Genomic DNA, 17,680 nt, shown 5'->3' on the forward strand with positions numbered 1-17,680 from the left:
GGAGATCATAATTTGTTTAGCTTAGCTTGAGGTTATGAGAATTTAAAACAAGCCATTTCATATTGAATTTATGGTATCCTATAAAAGTAGATGAATTGCCATTGATATAAGTAGCTTCGTCCTGATACTTCAGGAATAGCAGGATACCCCAAAATGGATGATATTCAGGTTCTACCTCAGAGATGTTGAAGTCTGAGTGCCATCAGTACTGCCTCATCCTTTCCGAATCAGAAACACAAAAGAGGTTTACTGGAGTCAGAGGAAAAGCTGAAGCAGATTGAACCTGAAGTTGTTTACCAATGATAATTCTTTCTAAGCTGAGGCCAAACATCTGTGCCAATTCGGTCAAACCAACTATGTCAGATCCTCAGTGGCTGCCATCAAGAAATTATTCCATGATTAACTTAATTGATAACAGTGGTGGTGGTGATGGTGTTGGGATAAGCTTTCTAATCAGAGGACTTCGCAGAGTTAATTCTAGCTTTGGTGCAGACCGATAATTCAGCCAGCAACTCCCCCGAGATGCAGAAGTTGCTGACCAACAATCTATGGACTTGTTTGGAACCACAAGAGCTAATAAGGGCAGCCAGAAGTTCTAGGTCGGAGAATCTGTGACATTAATGCCTTAGGGTGAAAGTTGGAGAAAGATTGCCAAGATGCAGTTCAGTTTTCTCCCAAACCACACAAAATAGATCTTGTCCCATTTGTGCTCTTATAACAGATATGACACCTTGTCATGTTCTTAGGACATACCAAATTACTTTACAATCAATGGATAACTTCTGAAGTTCAGTCACTGTTGTTACATAGGCAAATTTGCCCTAGTAATGACCACTTTGCCCTCCCAAGCTAGACAAATCCTTATCTAACATAGAAGGTTTCAACTTCTTTCTAGCTTTAGGCTGCAGGCTAACTTCCAACAATCATATTTCAGTGACTGGAGGTGAGAATGAATAAGACCATCCAGAAAAAGTACCAAGTTTTACATTTTTTGATGTTATGTTTCAGTAGAAAGTAACAAAGATAATATTTAGTTTCTGGAATGATCCCATATCAGGACTAGCAAAACTTAAAGCAAGCATTTACTGGGAGACCTAATTTGTGAACTGTGGAACTGTTTTAAGAACAAAAAAACAATAGAATTGTGGTGAAATATATAATGATGCAAGAAATCTTGCCCAACTAAGATGAAGGCCGCCACTGAAACTCCAAGTTAGAGTAATGTGACCCATTACAAGCACAAGAAATTATTCTGAATCCCTGTCTTTGCTTCCCATTCTGCTGCCATCCCTATTATGCAGCATGAGTCAGGATATATTGTACATCTCTTCCAAGACTACAGAAGATTAAAACTTTAAAGGGTCAACATCCCTGTGATTTTACTATTGGGTGATGGATGTATCAAAACTTCTGAGAAGAACAAACAAGTAAATCTAGTTATTTTGCAGACATTAGTCAGCACATCTAATAGTTGTGGAATTTTGGTGCTCCCTCTCTTGTTCTATGCCTTGAGGTTTTTTTTAACACACCAAAGACTCTCAATATCTTCAAAGTTTCTCTTGCCTTGTGTTGCTGAACCATAATTACTTCAGGATGTTTTAGCCTGCTGCTTTGTTAAAGCTGATGAAGGTCAAAGATAGTTGTCCTGAAGGAATCATGCATCAACACTGAAAGAAAGGAAAACTTAGAACATAATGCAGTTTTACAAATGTTTAAGAGACAGAGAGCATAAGGCCAACTGAAAAACCTTACTACAGGTATGTGGAGAGTTCAATTATCTTTAATAAATCTTTATTTAACCCTTTATGTATAATGTGTCTGAAATAATTTAAAACATCAATTTTAAGAAATATTCTTTGTGTTGTGTTATTTATAATGAACAGAATAATCATTTATTTTCCATTCCTAATTCTTAGATGCCAGATAATGAAAAATGGGCTCAGGTTCTGAAAAGTGATAGAAAAATTTTGTACTCAACAGCTAATTACCCTCTTTTATCCTCATCACTTTACTCTACTTTGTCAAGTCAGAAGAGCCAGAAATCCATTTGTTCTTATCTAAACTGTAGATCTAATTGCTTTAAAAAGCTAACATCCATTTTCATTGTCCTAATAGTAATTCAATGTATTTTAATTCACCTGTGTTCAATTGGTACCAATGTTAACAGCTCAAAAGACTCCCTGTTAAAACACTTTACCTTTTCTCCTGCGTGGCACCATCCATTATTGGAGTCATTAATTCAGGTGTTCGACAAGGATGGAGAACGAAAAATGGTTGACCAAGTAAATGGTGCTCCTAGACAAATAAATACAAAAAGATATTTAGGAACCAGATTATTGTTTCACAGAAGTTTCACCACAGGAAACCACCTGTGCCTGTGCTAGCTCCACATTGAGGCTATCTGCTGTAATGAAATTTCCCTGTTGTTTCCCTGTATCCATTACACATATTCCCAGATTTTTAAAGTTTTCTTTGTATAATTGCAGGTATAATGAAATGTTTTAATTTACTCAACTCTTTTAGAACTAAAGAATTCAAAGATGATTTAAACTACTAAAGCAAGGGGAAAGGTAAATGTTAGACTATGTGTGGTTGGACGAAGAATATAGTGTTGGGTCAAAGTAGTCTAAAATAGCAAGCTTAAGGAGATTATGAAGAGATGTTCCTTATGGCGAATAGAAGAGAGGTTAAGAAGAGAAAAAGAAATAAAGAAAAAAACAGAAGGGAAGGCATACTTAGGAATACGAAAGGGTTAGGGTTGCAGTGCTTATATGCAAATATGCAAAGTATTATAAAGACTCAGGGAACTACAAACACTAATTAGAATGGAGGGACATGATATTGTAGCTTTCACAGAATTTGGGTTTGAATTTTGCTTGCTGGGTTGGGGGGGGGGGTCTCCTGATTGTCTGCCATAATTTCGGTCTAAGATTCACCAAAACCTCGGAGAAACAGTATAAATGTTGACTTTTCACTGAAGTGACAGCAATCACAATTGCAATACTGCATGCAGTTCTAGGCATCCTTTTAGAGCCTTCCCGCCATTGTATACCGAGGGGCTGCAATCAGGGAACCCCCCGCCCCCCCCAGGCAGAATGTAAAATTCAAATTGCTGTAATGTATCTGTAATGAATCTGTAATGTATCTGTAATCAATAATCTGTATTGAGTATAATGCAATGAGACACCCCAGAGTGTCATGAACTGTAATTATGTACACTGTACTTGATTTAACCTGCAAATTGTATAATCTGTATTGTGTACGTTTGGAATGTGATATGACAACTGTATTGTATGTTTTGCTACAAATTTTATGAATAAAGTATATTTTTTGGAATAAAAAATTATAGGAAGAATATTAAAGTCATAGAGTTCACTAGAATTATACCAAGAATGAACAATGAAGAAAGGTGTTAACAATTGGGCTTTTTCATTGGAACAGAGAAGGTTGGAGGGTGAAATCTAACAGATATCTTCAAAATTATGCAAGGATTTGAAAGGTTAAATAATGAACAATTAGTTAGTGAATCGGTAACAAGGGGCACAAACTCAGGATTATCACCAGAAGAATGGAAAGATAAATTAGAAGAAACTTTTTCACATATAGGGTTATTAAAACATGGAGTTCTGAAAAGCTGCAACTGTTTCGTAACTTAAGCAGGAGTCCTCTGGCATGGCCATAGACTTGCTGGGTCCAGGATAAACCTCGAGTCCTGCACTTGTGGTGAATTTTACGCAATGTCCTGTTGGTATAGAGCATCCCACCACACCAAATGTGCCAACTGTATGGGGGGGGGGGGGGGGGGCTAAAGGTTGGGTCTTGCTAGGTTGTGAGTTCCCATGACTTCGGCACTCAAGTAAGAGAATCAGTAAGTATTTGATAAAGTAAGAATATAAATAATGCAGGACAGGGCAGGGAAATGGGATTGCAATAAATAGTTCCAGTTGAAGAGCTAGCACTGGCTCAGATATACAGGGCCGAAAGGCCTCATGTTATGCTCTAATTTATAGACTTAATGCCATTTTCATCAGCTTTATTTAATCAACATTGGAAAAAGTTTACTGTGCAACAAGAAAGATAGCAAAAAGGTGTTTTACATCAACATTGGCAGCAAAGTTATCTCGAAGCAGTATGAACGGTATCAATATTACGTAGAAGCCGAGTAGTAAGATAACAAAAAGCAAGTACTTGCACACTGATACAACCAATTTGTATCACACAGCCCGTCAACTGCAGGAAGTGGATACTGCATTTTGACTGGACACAGTTAGTTGAAAATAAAATACAGATTGCTGATTACCTGTGTTAAATTGTTAAATCAATATTTTATACTACATGAAAATTCCAAACCTCCAATTTCTTCATTAAAACGTATACTGTAAACTCAAAATAGCTTTATAAAGGTACAGCACACTATGGGGCCGATTTTCGGATGGCCGAGTGGGTGCGTTGGCGGCAGGGGGCCTCCAAAAATGGCAGAATCTCGGAGCCGGCTCCAACCCGCTCACTTCCGGGTTCCCCAATGACTCGTTCGGGTGCGTGCGCAGCTCCCGCATGCAGGACTCCCACCGGCAATTAAAGCCGGTGGGATGATAATTTAGATAGTTATTTAGCTAGTTGAGGTACTTGACAGACCTCAGTGAATGGAGATTTTGGCAGGGGTGCAATTTTGAAGGATCCTCAGCGTGTTTCCCGTGCTGTGGGAAATGCTCCCTGTTGGAGCAGACGTGTTTCAGCCAGCAGCCAGCAGCCAGTGGGAGATGCAAAGGATTATTTGACAGTTGGGGGGAATACCTCATTTATTGCAGCAAGGCACTCTGTCACTACAGACAAAGTTTTGGCTGCAACACCTTTGTCTTTCCACTCAAAATTATTAATTTATATCCTAAACTCTGCTGTGCAAACACATTTACCTACTTTGCGGACCCCCTCAAACTCACACCGTCAGGATGGGGACCCATAGCTGCATTCATCACTTCATCCGAGGATGAGCAACATCACCAGCCTCGCCAGGCACGCCATCCACCTCTGCCACATGGAGCTCTACAACACAGTGCTGTGCCACAGGCACCTGCACAAAATAATCATGCAACTACACATACACCCACTGTAGGGTGACCCAATGGGTGGCATCAAGTGTGGGTGTTCATGGTGAACCTCATGAAAGGAACTTATCACACAGTTCAGTCAAGAATGGCCAAGACGTGGCAGTAGTGGTGACAATAATAATATTTAATGTGCCATCAATAAAAATCAAATAGAAACAAAAAACATGACAAACCGTCAAACATCCTTGTGCATCCCCTTTGTGCTTACAAAACCTTTGCCTTACGCTTCCGAGTACTCCTACGTGGTGCTTCCCCTGTGGCTGCAGCAGCGGTAGTGGTAGGTTGCTCTTGGTTATGCCCTGACCGATTAGATGCTTTGGGCCTATGCCCTCTGGTTTTCAGTGCCCTTGAGAGTCCCTTCAAAGACTCCACCTGTGCAGGGGCAGACTCGACCGCCTGGAGAGGAGGCAGCATTGCGGGTACTGGTTGAGAGGTGGGGGCAACGGGTGAGACGTGGGAGCGCTTTGAGTGGCGTCCCCACTTCCATGTCCACTTTTGCCATCATCCCTCTCCTGGGCCAGGCCCACATCACTCCTACCACCCTGCTGGACGACAGTTTGGAAGACATGTGTGAAGCCTTGTAAGGCCAGTGCTAGTGTATCTGCCTGCCTGTTTAAGGCGGCAGAAAGTTGCTCACCCTGAGTCCGAAGGGCCATTGTCAGGGACTCAATGGACTCATTGGTGAGCAGTGCTTGAAGCTCGATGGAGGCTAGCCTTCCTCCATCGCAGACATTCCTGCACTTACCCGCGACACTATCTCAGAGATGCCCTCACGTCCCTGTGACAGTATCTCAGAGATTCCCTCCTGTACCTGTGCCACCATTCCACTCATGCAGGAGTTGGATTCCTCCGTCCTCTGCGCAATTGTGGAGAGTGCGCGTGGTACCTGTTCCAGCATCTCGCAAATGCGCTGCTGCTCCTCGATCATTCTCCTTTTAAAGGATGGCCCCCAGGGTTCAGCATCTGTGTCCTGCTGAGCAGAGCCTGGAGAAGAGTGCTCCCACCGACGCAGACTCTCCACAGCTGCCCCTGCCACCAGTGTGTGCTCGTGCTCACACGTGTGGTGACTCACCATGTGCGACCCCAACTAACTGAGGACGGGGACCCACCAAGGTGTGTGTATCTGCGCTGGTGGATGGCTCACTCAGATGTGACAGTGCCCCCTCAGAGGCCGGCAGGTTCTCTGAGGAATCGCCCTCCACCGTCACGGCGGTCGCTGAAGGCCCCGTAAGCGAACAGAAGGAAATATTAAGCATGATGACAGATGTTGAGGTGCTGAAGATGGCAAGGCATGTTAACATCATTTGCTATTGTGAGTGCTAAATGTTAAAGTTCTGTCACCAGCTGTTTGTCGGGTGGCAGTCTCGGCATCCCCGACGGACAGGCACTCGAGGGTGCGGCTCACTTCAAGAGTCTCCTGCTCCGCGTCTGTGAGGACAACCTGATGTTGCGGCCCCCCTCTGGTCTTCGCCCTCTCCCGTGCGTTCTGGGCTCTCTTCTCCTATAAGGGAAGAAAGTAGAGAGGTGTGAGTGAAGGATGGTGACGTGGCCAACCACTGAACGCATTGGTTTGGGTGAGGCTGACCGTGAAAGAGATGCATCAGAGGGTGAGTATGAGACAGAGCCATGACATTGTATGAGGATTGGGTTGAGTGGTAGTGGTGGGATGAGTACTGGGGAGGTGAGTAAGTGCAGGTAAGTTGAGGATGAGGTTTGAGTGGGTGTGAGGAGTGATGTGATAGAGTAGTGTTGGCATGTACAGAATAGTTGGGGAGTGGGGGCGGTGATGTGGAAGACGGAGTGTAGAAGAATGAGTAAGTATACTCACTTTGGCTGACCTAGTTAGGTCATTGAAGTGCTTCCTGCACTGGATGCATGTGCGGGAGACGTTACTGCTGCTGGTGACCTCCTCTGCCACCTCGAGCCAGGCCTTCTTGGTGGCAGTGACAGACCACTTCCTCCCGTCCGCCAGGTAGAAAATATCCCTCCTCCTCCTCATCCCATTCAGTAAGACCTGGAGTGAGGCATCAGTTAATCTGGGAGCAGCCTTTACCCTGGGCTGAACCATTCTATAATTTTGGTTCTTTGCTGCAGGAGCAGCCATTGGAGGACTGCCCCTTTAAGTTGAGCTCCTCCAGCTGACGGCCTGTGATGCGAGTGCGCAGTCCGCCCGCTGCGCAGGTTTCCGATGGGAAACCCGGAAGCCACGGTAAGTGTCTTCAATTTACCCGTGATCGCATGGGGAACGGACGGATCTCACTGGGTGGGTTACCCACGCGCCCAGTCGCCCCCTCACTGCCATCCCGCCTCCCTGGTAATATCGGGCCTATATATCTGCGATACACTTTCGAGACAAACTTCAAAATAAGCAGCAGCATCAACAACTTTTGTGCAAATCCACAAACCTTAGTATAATGTACCAAAAATACCTGGGAGTGAGTTGAAGACTGATTGGATCACAGAGAGTAGGGAAAAAAGGGTCTACATAATATTTCCAGACTATCTAAAAGAACTTGTTAAATTTTTTACCACCTTTTATAATTGTAATATGAAAAAGCAGTCTTAAAACAGTTTTGAAAATATCAAAATAAATTACTCTTCCTCCCCAGTAATAAAGTATTAGTACAATCCAATTCATCTATCTTTCAATATAGTCATTCACTGCTTAAATCATGCTTTCCTTGCCCTTGTCAGGAAACTCCCTCAGGGTAAGTAGTCCTCAAAATAGTGGTATATTGTCAAACACTGAAGATGGTGGTCATGGCCATGAAGACTCTTGACAAGACCAGCAAAATTTAAAATCCCTCAGAGACTTAAGTTAAATGGCAGCTTTAAAATTTGGCCAGTGAGATGTTTTGACCAAAAACTTCAGTCATTGTAAATCAAGGCCAACATTTTTTCCCAAGAAGTTCCAATAAAACAAAGAACACACAGATGCAATGTTGTTCCCTAAAGCTTGGCAGATGTCCAAAACTCTTCAAAATGATGGAAGAAAAATAACTGAGGGAATAGCCCAAGGCCAGGATTAATATATGATTCAGAAAGCAATGGTCACATGACAGATGTCACAAAATAAAAATGTCTTAAAAGGGATAGAGCGCCTGTGATTTTCTTCCACTGAATGAACCGGAAACAAAAGGGGGTGAATCTCCTCGATGTTTTCGGCACATTACTTGCGGTGGAACGGCGCAGCACCCTTTAATTTTAAGCAAGGTAGAAGTTGTTTCCAACGCTTGTGCACCTTTAGAAGACTTCCAACTTTCCTTGTGCTTTTTGGGCTTTCCAGTGATTCACCCGCCAAGTCCCCGGCTGGCTTTATTTACTTACTGCTACCTGTCAGTGCCATAGATACACATTTTTTGGTTTTACCTTGCTATTGCATTTGGGGTAAGTTAGATTGATATGCATGAGGTGCAGTAACTACATAGATCACTTGATCAAGGTGAAAGTGAGGAGTTTGTCAGCTTTGAAGAGTGTGGAAGGCTTTGTTAGTGATTTCAGCAGCTTGAAAATATTTTTTCTACTTTTAAAAAAAATTTATTTGTTGCTTCTGAGACCTACCTGTACTTGATTTTGACTGCCCGCCACTGGGTCAGACCACCCAAAAAATTTGGAATCCCGACTTCCTCACCCACCGCAGTCAGAACAACTCAAGAACAGGTACAGCTTTTCCTCTGGGGCATCTCACTCTTTGCCATTATTATTATGGAAGAGGAACAGGCAGACAGGCAGCGTGCCAGATGAATGCAGTTCACAAGATACTACCCACCAAAGAATTTACAGGCAGCATGGGTTCTATGAGGACCTCTGCAGCAGAAGAGTTCACTTCTCAAACGCTGCAATAGGGGATCTGTGACCTGCAGCATTAAGGTCTGAAGCCGTTCTCATCTGCCCACAATGCTCGCTCAGTGGCTACGAAGGTGACCACCAGCCTCAACGGCTCAAGTTCCTTTCGTGCAGCCTCAGGAGATCTCTGCAACATTAGCCAGGGAGCAGGCATGCATACGCTAGGAAAGTGACACCCTTTACAGTAGGGCAACCTGCTTCATAAGCTTTGGCATCACAGCAAGGCAACAGAGAGAAAGGGCCATACATTTCCACGGGGTTGCGCGATTCCCCGGGGCCCAGAGTGCGATTGATGGCGCTTCGAAGGCACCCACATAAGCAACCCCATATCTATGTGAACAGGGAAAGGATTCTACTCCTTAAATGTGCAGATAGTTTGTAACAACTCAGAGGATCCTTCATGCCAATGTCCAATATGCAGGAAGTTGCCGTGACTCCTTCATCTTCTGACATTCAGCCCTTCCTGGCATCTTTAAGGAAAGGTGACAAGGCATACCTCCTTCTGCCATGGTTAATGACCCCAATCTGACTACCCTGAACAGAAGCAGAAGAGCAGTACAATAAGGCTCATGCAGCTACCAGGCTGGTGCTTGAAAGGACCATTGAGGTGCTGAAAGTACACTTTCACTGCCTGGACAGGTTGGGTGAGCATCTGCAGTGTGCGCTAGATAGGGTCTCCAGAACTGTGATCACCTGCTGTATACTTCATATCTTTGCTATCCAGGTAGGGCTGCAGTTTGACATGGTTGAAGAGGAGGCACTGGCTCCAGAAGATCCTGAGCTTCAGGGAGCAGAACATTAGGATGACATCCACTTGGAGGAGTCCTTGCTGACAGCTGCAAGGGGTATCAGAGGGCCCTCAAAAGTCTTCTCTCTGGCTTAGTCTACCTGGACACCACAGCCTGACCTCCTTCTTCCCAATTCGCAAATAAGGAGATATTCCCTAAAACCAATATCCATCCTACCAAATGACAACATATCAGCCCCCTTTACCCCCACATAACTTTACCAATAATCATCACCTGAGTGAATAAATCAGCACCAAGTGAATGTTTCCTTTCCTGTATGAATGTACTTTCCAAGAATAATAAAGCACAAGACAAGTGCAGAGTCTATTTTAATACAAAAATTGCAAAATGCAAACAGTCTGCTTAGTCGTTTGTAACATTGTGCTTCCCCTGGGTGGTTAAACGTACCTTTCCATCACCTTGTGCCAGTGCTCCTTCTAAGTGCCACCTGAGGGCCAGGATAACAGGCTCCTCATACTGTACAAAGGATCATAGGACTGAGTTGGACCTTGTCTCATGGCAGCTGGCTCCTGGCTTAGAGCTGGAGGGGGCCCATGGACAGCTTGATTTCACCTCCCACATTCCACTGGCATGGTGTTCTGAGGGGGAAGGCTGGAGGCCTGGCATGTGCTGTTGTCCTGAGAGATCTATGCTGCACTCCAAAGTGCCCCCTATAGCCTCCAGAGCAACAGTCTGTGCTTCCATGGAGGTGCTAACATCCATTCCTGTACCAATGGGTATACAAATGAGCATATCCAGAAACGAGCGAAAGCAGTGTAAAAAACATTAAAGAGATTCTAGGCCAAAGACTCAAAACAGATAGCAGTCCAATAAGTTTCTCCAGATCAGATGAAAAATGTTCTTAGGTTTCAGTTTTAGAGCTTCTACTCAGAGCTCTCAACCGGATTGTAGCAAACGGATAGATGCTATCAGCCAGGAGAATTCTCTTCAGCACATCCATTCCACAGAAAGGGGATCCTGCTTTATCAGTCTTATCCAGACCAATCCCAGAGAAAATTCACCATTTTCAAGCCTCCACTTAGTACTGAGACCGGAGAGAAACTCTCATCAGTAATTGGTACCTAACCAAAGTGGCGTTCTCTTTTAATCTTTTTATTTATATAAAGCATACAGAGGAGAACAAGTTACAAGAATCATGAACAATCAGTGCACTAAAAGGGGAAATTCAGTTAACCAAATCTGCTTAGTGTTAAATGCACTGCTTGTTTCTAATTAATGAGAACTGAAAAAGATGCAGGAAATAGCAGGAAGACCAAGAAAATATCAACTTTCTTCTGCAAGATAACTATGAAAGAGAAGGCAAAATAGATTTGAGGCATGTCATGTGCTTGTGATATGTTATATTTAATGTGCTAACCAAGAATTCGAAGGCACATCTGGACACTTCTAGCACTTCCCTCAGATACATCTATAAAACAAGCATGAGCCACTGTTTTATGGGAGAGCCTGGATAAGCAAGGGAGTGATTAAGTGAAAACGTCCTTTCATATACAGTTAAGCTTTGTGACCAATTTTCATTCCCAGTGGACAGAAAAAGAATTGAAAACAGTTTTAAAGAAATTCTGCACAACTCAGTTTTCTGACACTAAAAATAACTATGTTTCTCACTCACCAAATCAAGAACTACAGAATTAAAATACAGACTTTTGTACAATAAACCAGCACAACCAAATTTTCCAGCCCTGATAATAAGCAGATTTCACTGGATGAGTGAACATTAGATAAAAACATTGTTTGTCAGATTGTCAAAAACCTCCAATGTGTCATTGATCTAGCTGTTGTTCCCCTAGGAACAGAGGGAAGCATCGGTCTCTGCAGCTAAGTTAACTAAATCTGCTCCAAGCTGATTCAAGTCTCATCGGTGAGGGCATTCACAATGGATCAGTAGGTAAATGTTGTGATGCTGAGCAATGCAGATCAGGAAGGATCTAACTTTGTATCCTTGTCTGTGTTGAGGTAGCTGATCTCAGCTAGTATGTGCTAGTCAGTACAATTGGTCTCAATGTTCCAAGGCTGAAGAGGTGGGTGATAATCAGCCAAGGCTCCCATCCCTGATAGTTAATCAGTGAAACAAAAACAGAAAATGCTGGAAATACACATTAGTTCAGTCAGCATCTGCAAAGAGAAAAAGCAGGTTAATATTTCAAGATTAGACCCTTTGTTTGGTATTCAATGACCACTGATGGAAAGTATTCATTCACAAGGATAAGGTCAAGGTCATGATGCCACCTACAGTTGAATAACTTGCTTTGACCAGCCAAATGGACCACAATGGTTATGTATATTGCTATGTTCTCGGGAAACATGGTTGAGATGTAGACTGAATATTGCACAAAGAATCTTCTTGCAGGACTCTATAACTGACCTTTCATATACAGCTCCTTCCCTAACAACCTTGGATGCCAATTTTAAAACGGGCCAACAGATGAATCAGTGTTGGGCACATACGAATGTCCAAATGCTGTTGAGCACAGAATCAACATATTGAAATGAAGCTCCCACCTGTTTCCTGTGTTCGTCAAATCCCACAGCAGAAATGAGTGGGATACACTAAATGAGTACTACAGGTGTCAGCCTTGGCTCAGTGGTAGCACTCTTGCTGCTGAGTCAAAAGGTCGCGGGTTCAAGTCCCACTCCAGAGACTTGAGCACAAAATCTAGGCTGACACTTCAGTAAAGCGATGAGGAAGTTCTGCACTGTTGGAGGTGCTGTTTTTTGGATGAGACAACAAACGTTTTCCCTCAGGTGAACGTAAAAGATCCCATGGCACTATTCGAAGAAGAGTGGAGGAGTTGTCCCTATGTCCTGGCCAATTTTTATCCCTCAACCAACATCAGTAAGGACAGATTATCTGGTTATTATCTCATTGCTGTTTGTGGGACTTTGCTGTGCACAAAGTGGCTGCCACGTTTCCCTACATTACAACAGTGACTACACAGCAAAAGTATTTCATTGGCTGTAAGGTACTGTGGGATGTCCTGAGGTTGTGAAAGGCTCTATATAAATGCAAGTTTTTTCTTTCTTCTTTCTTTACAGATCTCTGCCCCTTTTTCCACTATTACCTAAGTTCAACAGAGAATTAGATTTGAGTTAACTGCTGAGGAAAATCATAAAGAAGTGGTAGCAAACCTGTTATTGTGCTTCCAGCTTTCTTCTCATGCCTATTAAGTGTCAAGGAAAAACTGGTTTCCTTATTAGCCCAAACAGAAGAAGGCCCCACATTTAAAAAAAAAATCTGCCTAAAATATAGAGCCCTCTTCAGAATTTGAGCTAATAAGGGAACCTAACTATTTACAAATAACAAGTCTGTGTGCTTTTGCAGAATACAAGAAAGATTCTAGAGTTTCTATATAAACTGTCAGAAGTGAACACAGCAGTAACATTTTCATCAGCACAGCTCTGGATTATCATCTGGCACCAACCTGAGCAATTTCAGCAACATTTCCTTAGTGTCCTCATCACACATACCTTTTGCTTTGTAATAGAGCATCATAAAAGTACATTGTGAATATTTATAATAATGGAAAGGCTGGTTGCTTTACTTCCTCAGTTTTGTATAACTGCTTCCTAAAGTCACTGTCATTCTTTTTGGTAAAAGGAAGTTTCTCTTACACCATATAAAAGATCGACAGATTATAATAAATATTGTTTAATTTTAGAGAGTGAAGTACAGTGCATGCAATGTTGCAGTTTCTTTGGTGTTGCAGTGCTTGTGGGATGAAGATGTGAGTGTGCATCTAGTTTTCCCACTGTGTTTTACAGTACCCAGTGGATTTTGTGTACTGCCACATCTAGCTTGCTGCACACTATGCCTAAAAGCTGAAGTTATAGCAATGGGAGTACATGGCTAAACCAACTAGGGTTGCAAATGACGATTACCTGCATAAGCAATTACCTGCTTTGTATGTGCCACAGTGCAATGAGAATCATGTGCTACGGTTGTTTGGGGTTCAATATTTTCTGTGGCATTGCCCACAGACAATTCTGCAGGATTGCAGTTACTAAGCTGCTGCCACATTTAGTAATAGGTGCCTTCCAGGTCTCTGAAAGCTTTTGTTATGTTCAAGTTGTGTCCACGACAGATGAAACCAACCTTTACTTCTTCTTGAATCTTGGATCCCAAAGATTCCACAACAGCAGTGGGAACAGGCAAGAGATGTTTGAACCATATCTATGGTCTGTAAATGAGGTTTTAATTCAATTTATCACGCTACGGTTCCCTGTTCTGTGGTAGAGGGCAGTGCACACTTGCTTCCATTGCAGGGACTCAGGTATGGAGTCAAGTACCTGCTCCACACGTTCCGTGCAATGTAACAGGAAGCAGGGGCAGTAAGTCGACTCTTCCTAGGCACGCTGTATGGGGAACGTCCCTCTATGATGTGTTGGCCTAAAAGTATGCACCTCCCCAGCTATGCATTTATCATCTGTGAACTGTGCTCTCATATTCCAGGTGTCAGCCATGGCTTAGAGGAAGCGCTCTCGCCTCTGAATCAGAAGGTTGTGGGTTCAAGTCCTGCTCCCGGGACTTGAGCACAATATCTAGGCTGACACTCCAGTGCAGTACTGAGGGAGTGCTGCACTGTCGGAGGTGCCATCTTTCGACAGTGCAGCACGTCAAACCGAGGCCCCGTCTGCTCTCTCAGGTAAAAGATCTCCGGCCCTTGCTCTTCTTTGAAATTCACACTATTTCGAAGAAGAGCAGGGGAGTTCTCCGTAGTGTCCTGTTCAAGCCATTTATCTGGTCATTATCATATTGATGTTTGTGGGATTTTGCTGTGCGCACATTGGCTGCCGTGTTTCCTACATTACAACAGTAACTACACTTCAAAAGTACTTAACTTTCCTGAAGACATGAAAGGCACTATGTAAATGCAAGTTCTTTCTTTCTTTTATCAATTTGGTTACTGTTTTCTCAGCAGATGGCTTACAAAAGACATGCCCATTGGGCGTGCATAAAGGTGTTTATATAAAGTACGATGTATCGGTATAATATTTTTTTTGACATCGTACATACAAGGCGGTCTCTGTCAGGACGCCTAACCTCTGTTACAATGCATGGCACTAAATGCCTTTCATGAGCCAGTAACACTTTCTCCTGGTATTCTCCACCACCTGTTGCTTTACTGACCCCTCTTGATCCATGTTAGATTGGCCTCAAGATAGAATAGTAAAGGGAAATTTAATAGTTATACATATGGCATATTTTTCAGTCATTAGTATGTGTGCCTGTTAATCTTTTGCATTACAAAAATAAGTTTCATTATTCCTTGTTTGCAGAGGCAATTTGTCCATCTTCACACTAGTATTTCAGATTTGGTCAAATTTATTCGTAAATGATGCAAAAGCCAAATAAGGACTTTTTCCTGTATTAGGAGAGACAATTTGATCCACAGGATGTTGAAGTTTTCTATAAAAACAGTGCTTCATTCATAAATTCTACTCATTCACAATTTTAAATTCCCTGCTTAACTATGTTCCATGTCCTGTATTAGTCACGGTCATTTTTACTTTGACTGTCTTTTTTTTAAATCATAGAACTCTTTATGGCCCTCCTTCCAGGTCCGGATGGTGGTGGAGCCAGAGTTCATTCTCTTCACAATGAACCTGCCAAGCTCCTTGCAGCCTTAGCTGATTTGTTGCAGGGCCCCTCAGCATAAAAATGTCAGCCAGCTTTTCATGTAAGGCCTTTATCAGGGCACTGAGGTCCCAGTCTGTGCAGCATGCTTTGGAACCTCTGCGCTATTGCTGTGCCATGACTACAAAGTTTTCCTTCCAGTACAGGTGGATTTAAGAAGGCAACTTTGTAGATTGAAAAGGGAAAGAAATTTATTATGGAAGGTAAACTGTACTTGATTGGGTCACTTCCACAAGAGTAGTAATTTCAAAATCAACCTGCTGCTAACAAATAAAATGAAAAGATGACATTTCAAATTCAATCAGGTAAAATCTATAAAATCAGGGGTTATTAACTCATAATCTCACAAAATGAGGAAAGTATGTTCAGTGATCTACAGTATGAACTGCAAATGGAGAACCACATTCACATTATAAATGGTTGAGATGGTAGAATCTATAGTGCAATGTTGAATTTAGTAATTTATGGTACATTGGCAGTTGCTTTGAAATTAGAGGATCTAAAATAATCATCTTTAAAAAAATAACACATTTAGACTCTCATGCTTTGGGTGTGATACTGCAAGACTCAAAGGGTTAACAGTTTTCATTCAATTTTACAATTGCCCCTTTCAGTGTGAGCAGATCTTGCCAGGTGTGGTAAATTGGTGTCATTATGAGCCACCAGGAAATGCCCACAGAGATTTCTAGCAACATTTCAGAAGTTTCATTAAACAGCTGTGTGTTGTAATTGATTTACAGTATTTAAAGTGAAAGCAGTTAAAACAAGTTACTGGATGTTGGTGCACATAAAATGGATGAATGACGACTCAAGGGAGATTCCCGCTGAGACGAAAGCCAACTGAAAGAACATCAGTTGGTCCATCAAGAATATGAGTGGAGTAAGTGCCATTAATTTCCTCACATGGTTTGTTAATAATGTAATTGCTGTGCCGGAAAATATACATAAAAAGAAAAACATGCTACCAGGTTTTTATAAAACACATCTTACAATTAAGCTTTGAAAGGTTATAAAATACTTTAATAATGTTGGCTAGTTTATGTCTGATTTTATACTCTGAAAACACTGGTAAAATCAAATTCATTCTATTTATAGGCATCTGAATTATTGAGATAATAAACACCTTCCTTTCATTCATTTTCATATAATTGTAAAGCATCAATTATTTCCACACACTGCACACATTTCCCTGGCCAAGAGAACACAATACAAATAAAAGTTTAACTTTCAAGACCAGCACGTATTTATTGTCAGTTGGAGAAAAAAAACTAAGACCAAGGAAATAAGCCAAAAATATCCTAGAAATTACAACATACATATTGCGGGCAATTTTCATGTTGCGGATTAAACAGGTGGGCAGTGGGCAGGGTGTGTGCGATGGGTAGATAATGCACGGTGGATGGGACATGCAAGGTGGGCAGTGGACGTGCACGGCGGGCAGGGCGTGTGCAGTGGGTAGTGATCAGGGTGCGCATAGTGTGAGCGGCGGGCAGTGAGCACTGCATGCAGGGTAGGCAGTGTGTGCGTGGTGGGCAGTGAGAAGGGTGTGGCGCAGTCGGCAGTGAGCGCACAGTGGGCAGTGGTCAGGGTGTGGGCAGTGGGTAGTGCGCGCGGTGGGTAGTGAGTAGGGTTTGGGCAGTGGGTGGGACGTGCACTGTGGGCAGCGGTCAGAGTGTGTGTGGTGGTCAACTGCAGGAGTCAGTGTGAGACACAATCAATTTTCACGGTTAGCCCTCATAATGACATGGTCGGCGAGCTGCCAGCAGAAAACATACGCCTTCTTGGCAGCTGCCCGATTTGGAGGCGGGAAATCAGATGGTGCGGCTGCTCGTCAAGGACCTGCAGCAGCAGCTTAAAGGAGTTGTATTTAGCATCTGGAACTTAAAAAGCAACAATGTGGAACAACAGGCAACAGAACTACAGAACATACAGAGCAAATACATAAGTTTTCAGATCCATTAAGTTGGAAAACCTACAAGTAACTCCCAGCAATTGCATCTATAAGCTCCATCCAGCTTTAGCTGACAGTGCAGGAATCCTCTGGGAGTGTGGCACTCACATAGCATTCAGTGTTCAATACCAGTGAGAGTGATGACACCTCGGGGGAGTGTGATCAGAAGTAAATCCACCGCACAGTGGGAAACTTGGCTGCACAGGGGGACATAAGAAAGTGTAGAAATGCAGTTGTTATAGAGGATTCCATAGTCAGAGGGATAGACAGGCGTCTTTGCAACCGCAGACGTAAGTCCCGAATGGTGTGCCGCCTTCCTGATGTCAGGGTA

At 42.8% G+C, this 17,680-nt stretch overlaps 1 protein-coding gene across 4 annotated transcripts in view; it reads right to left on the reverse strand.

The window, feature by feature from the left end:
• The window catches only part of atg10 (ATG10 autophagy related 10 homolog (S. cerevisiae)), a 238,576-nt gene that overhangs the window by 16,127 nt on the left and 204,769 nt on the right, over positions 1-17,680 (reverse strand). Inside the window, exon 6 of one of the 4 annotated variants that reach the window (XM_067982784.1) lies at positions 2,198-2,295. In XM_067982784.1, coding sequence (XP_067838885.1) covers positions 2,198-2,295 — 98 coding nt within the window. Of the gene's footprint in view, positions 1-2,197; positions 2,296-10,862; positions 11,879-16,492; positions 17,547-17,680 lie in introns of those variants that run through there. The other 3 variants (XM_067982786.1, XM_067982788.1, XM_067982787.1) reach the window with 3 other exon arrangements.

Source organism: Heptranchias perlo, chromosome 4 (genome assembly GCF_035084215.1).
Source record: "Heptranchias perlo isolate sHepPer1 chromosome 4, sHepPer1.hap1, whole genome shotgun sequence".
NCBI classification, from domain to species: domain Eukaryota; kingdom Metazoa; phylum Chordata; class Chondrichthyes; order Hexanchiformes; family Hexanchidae; genus Heptranchias; species Heptranchias perlo.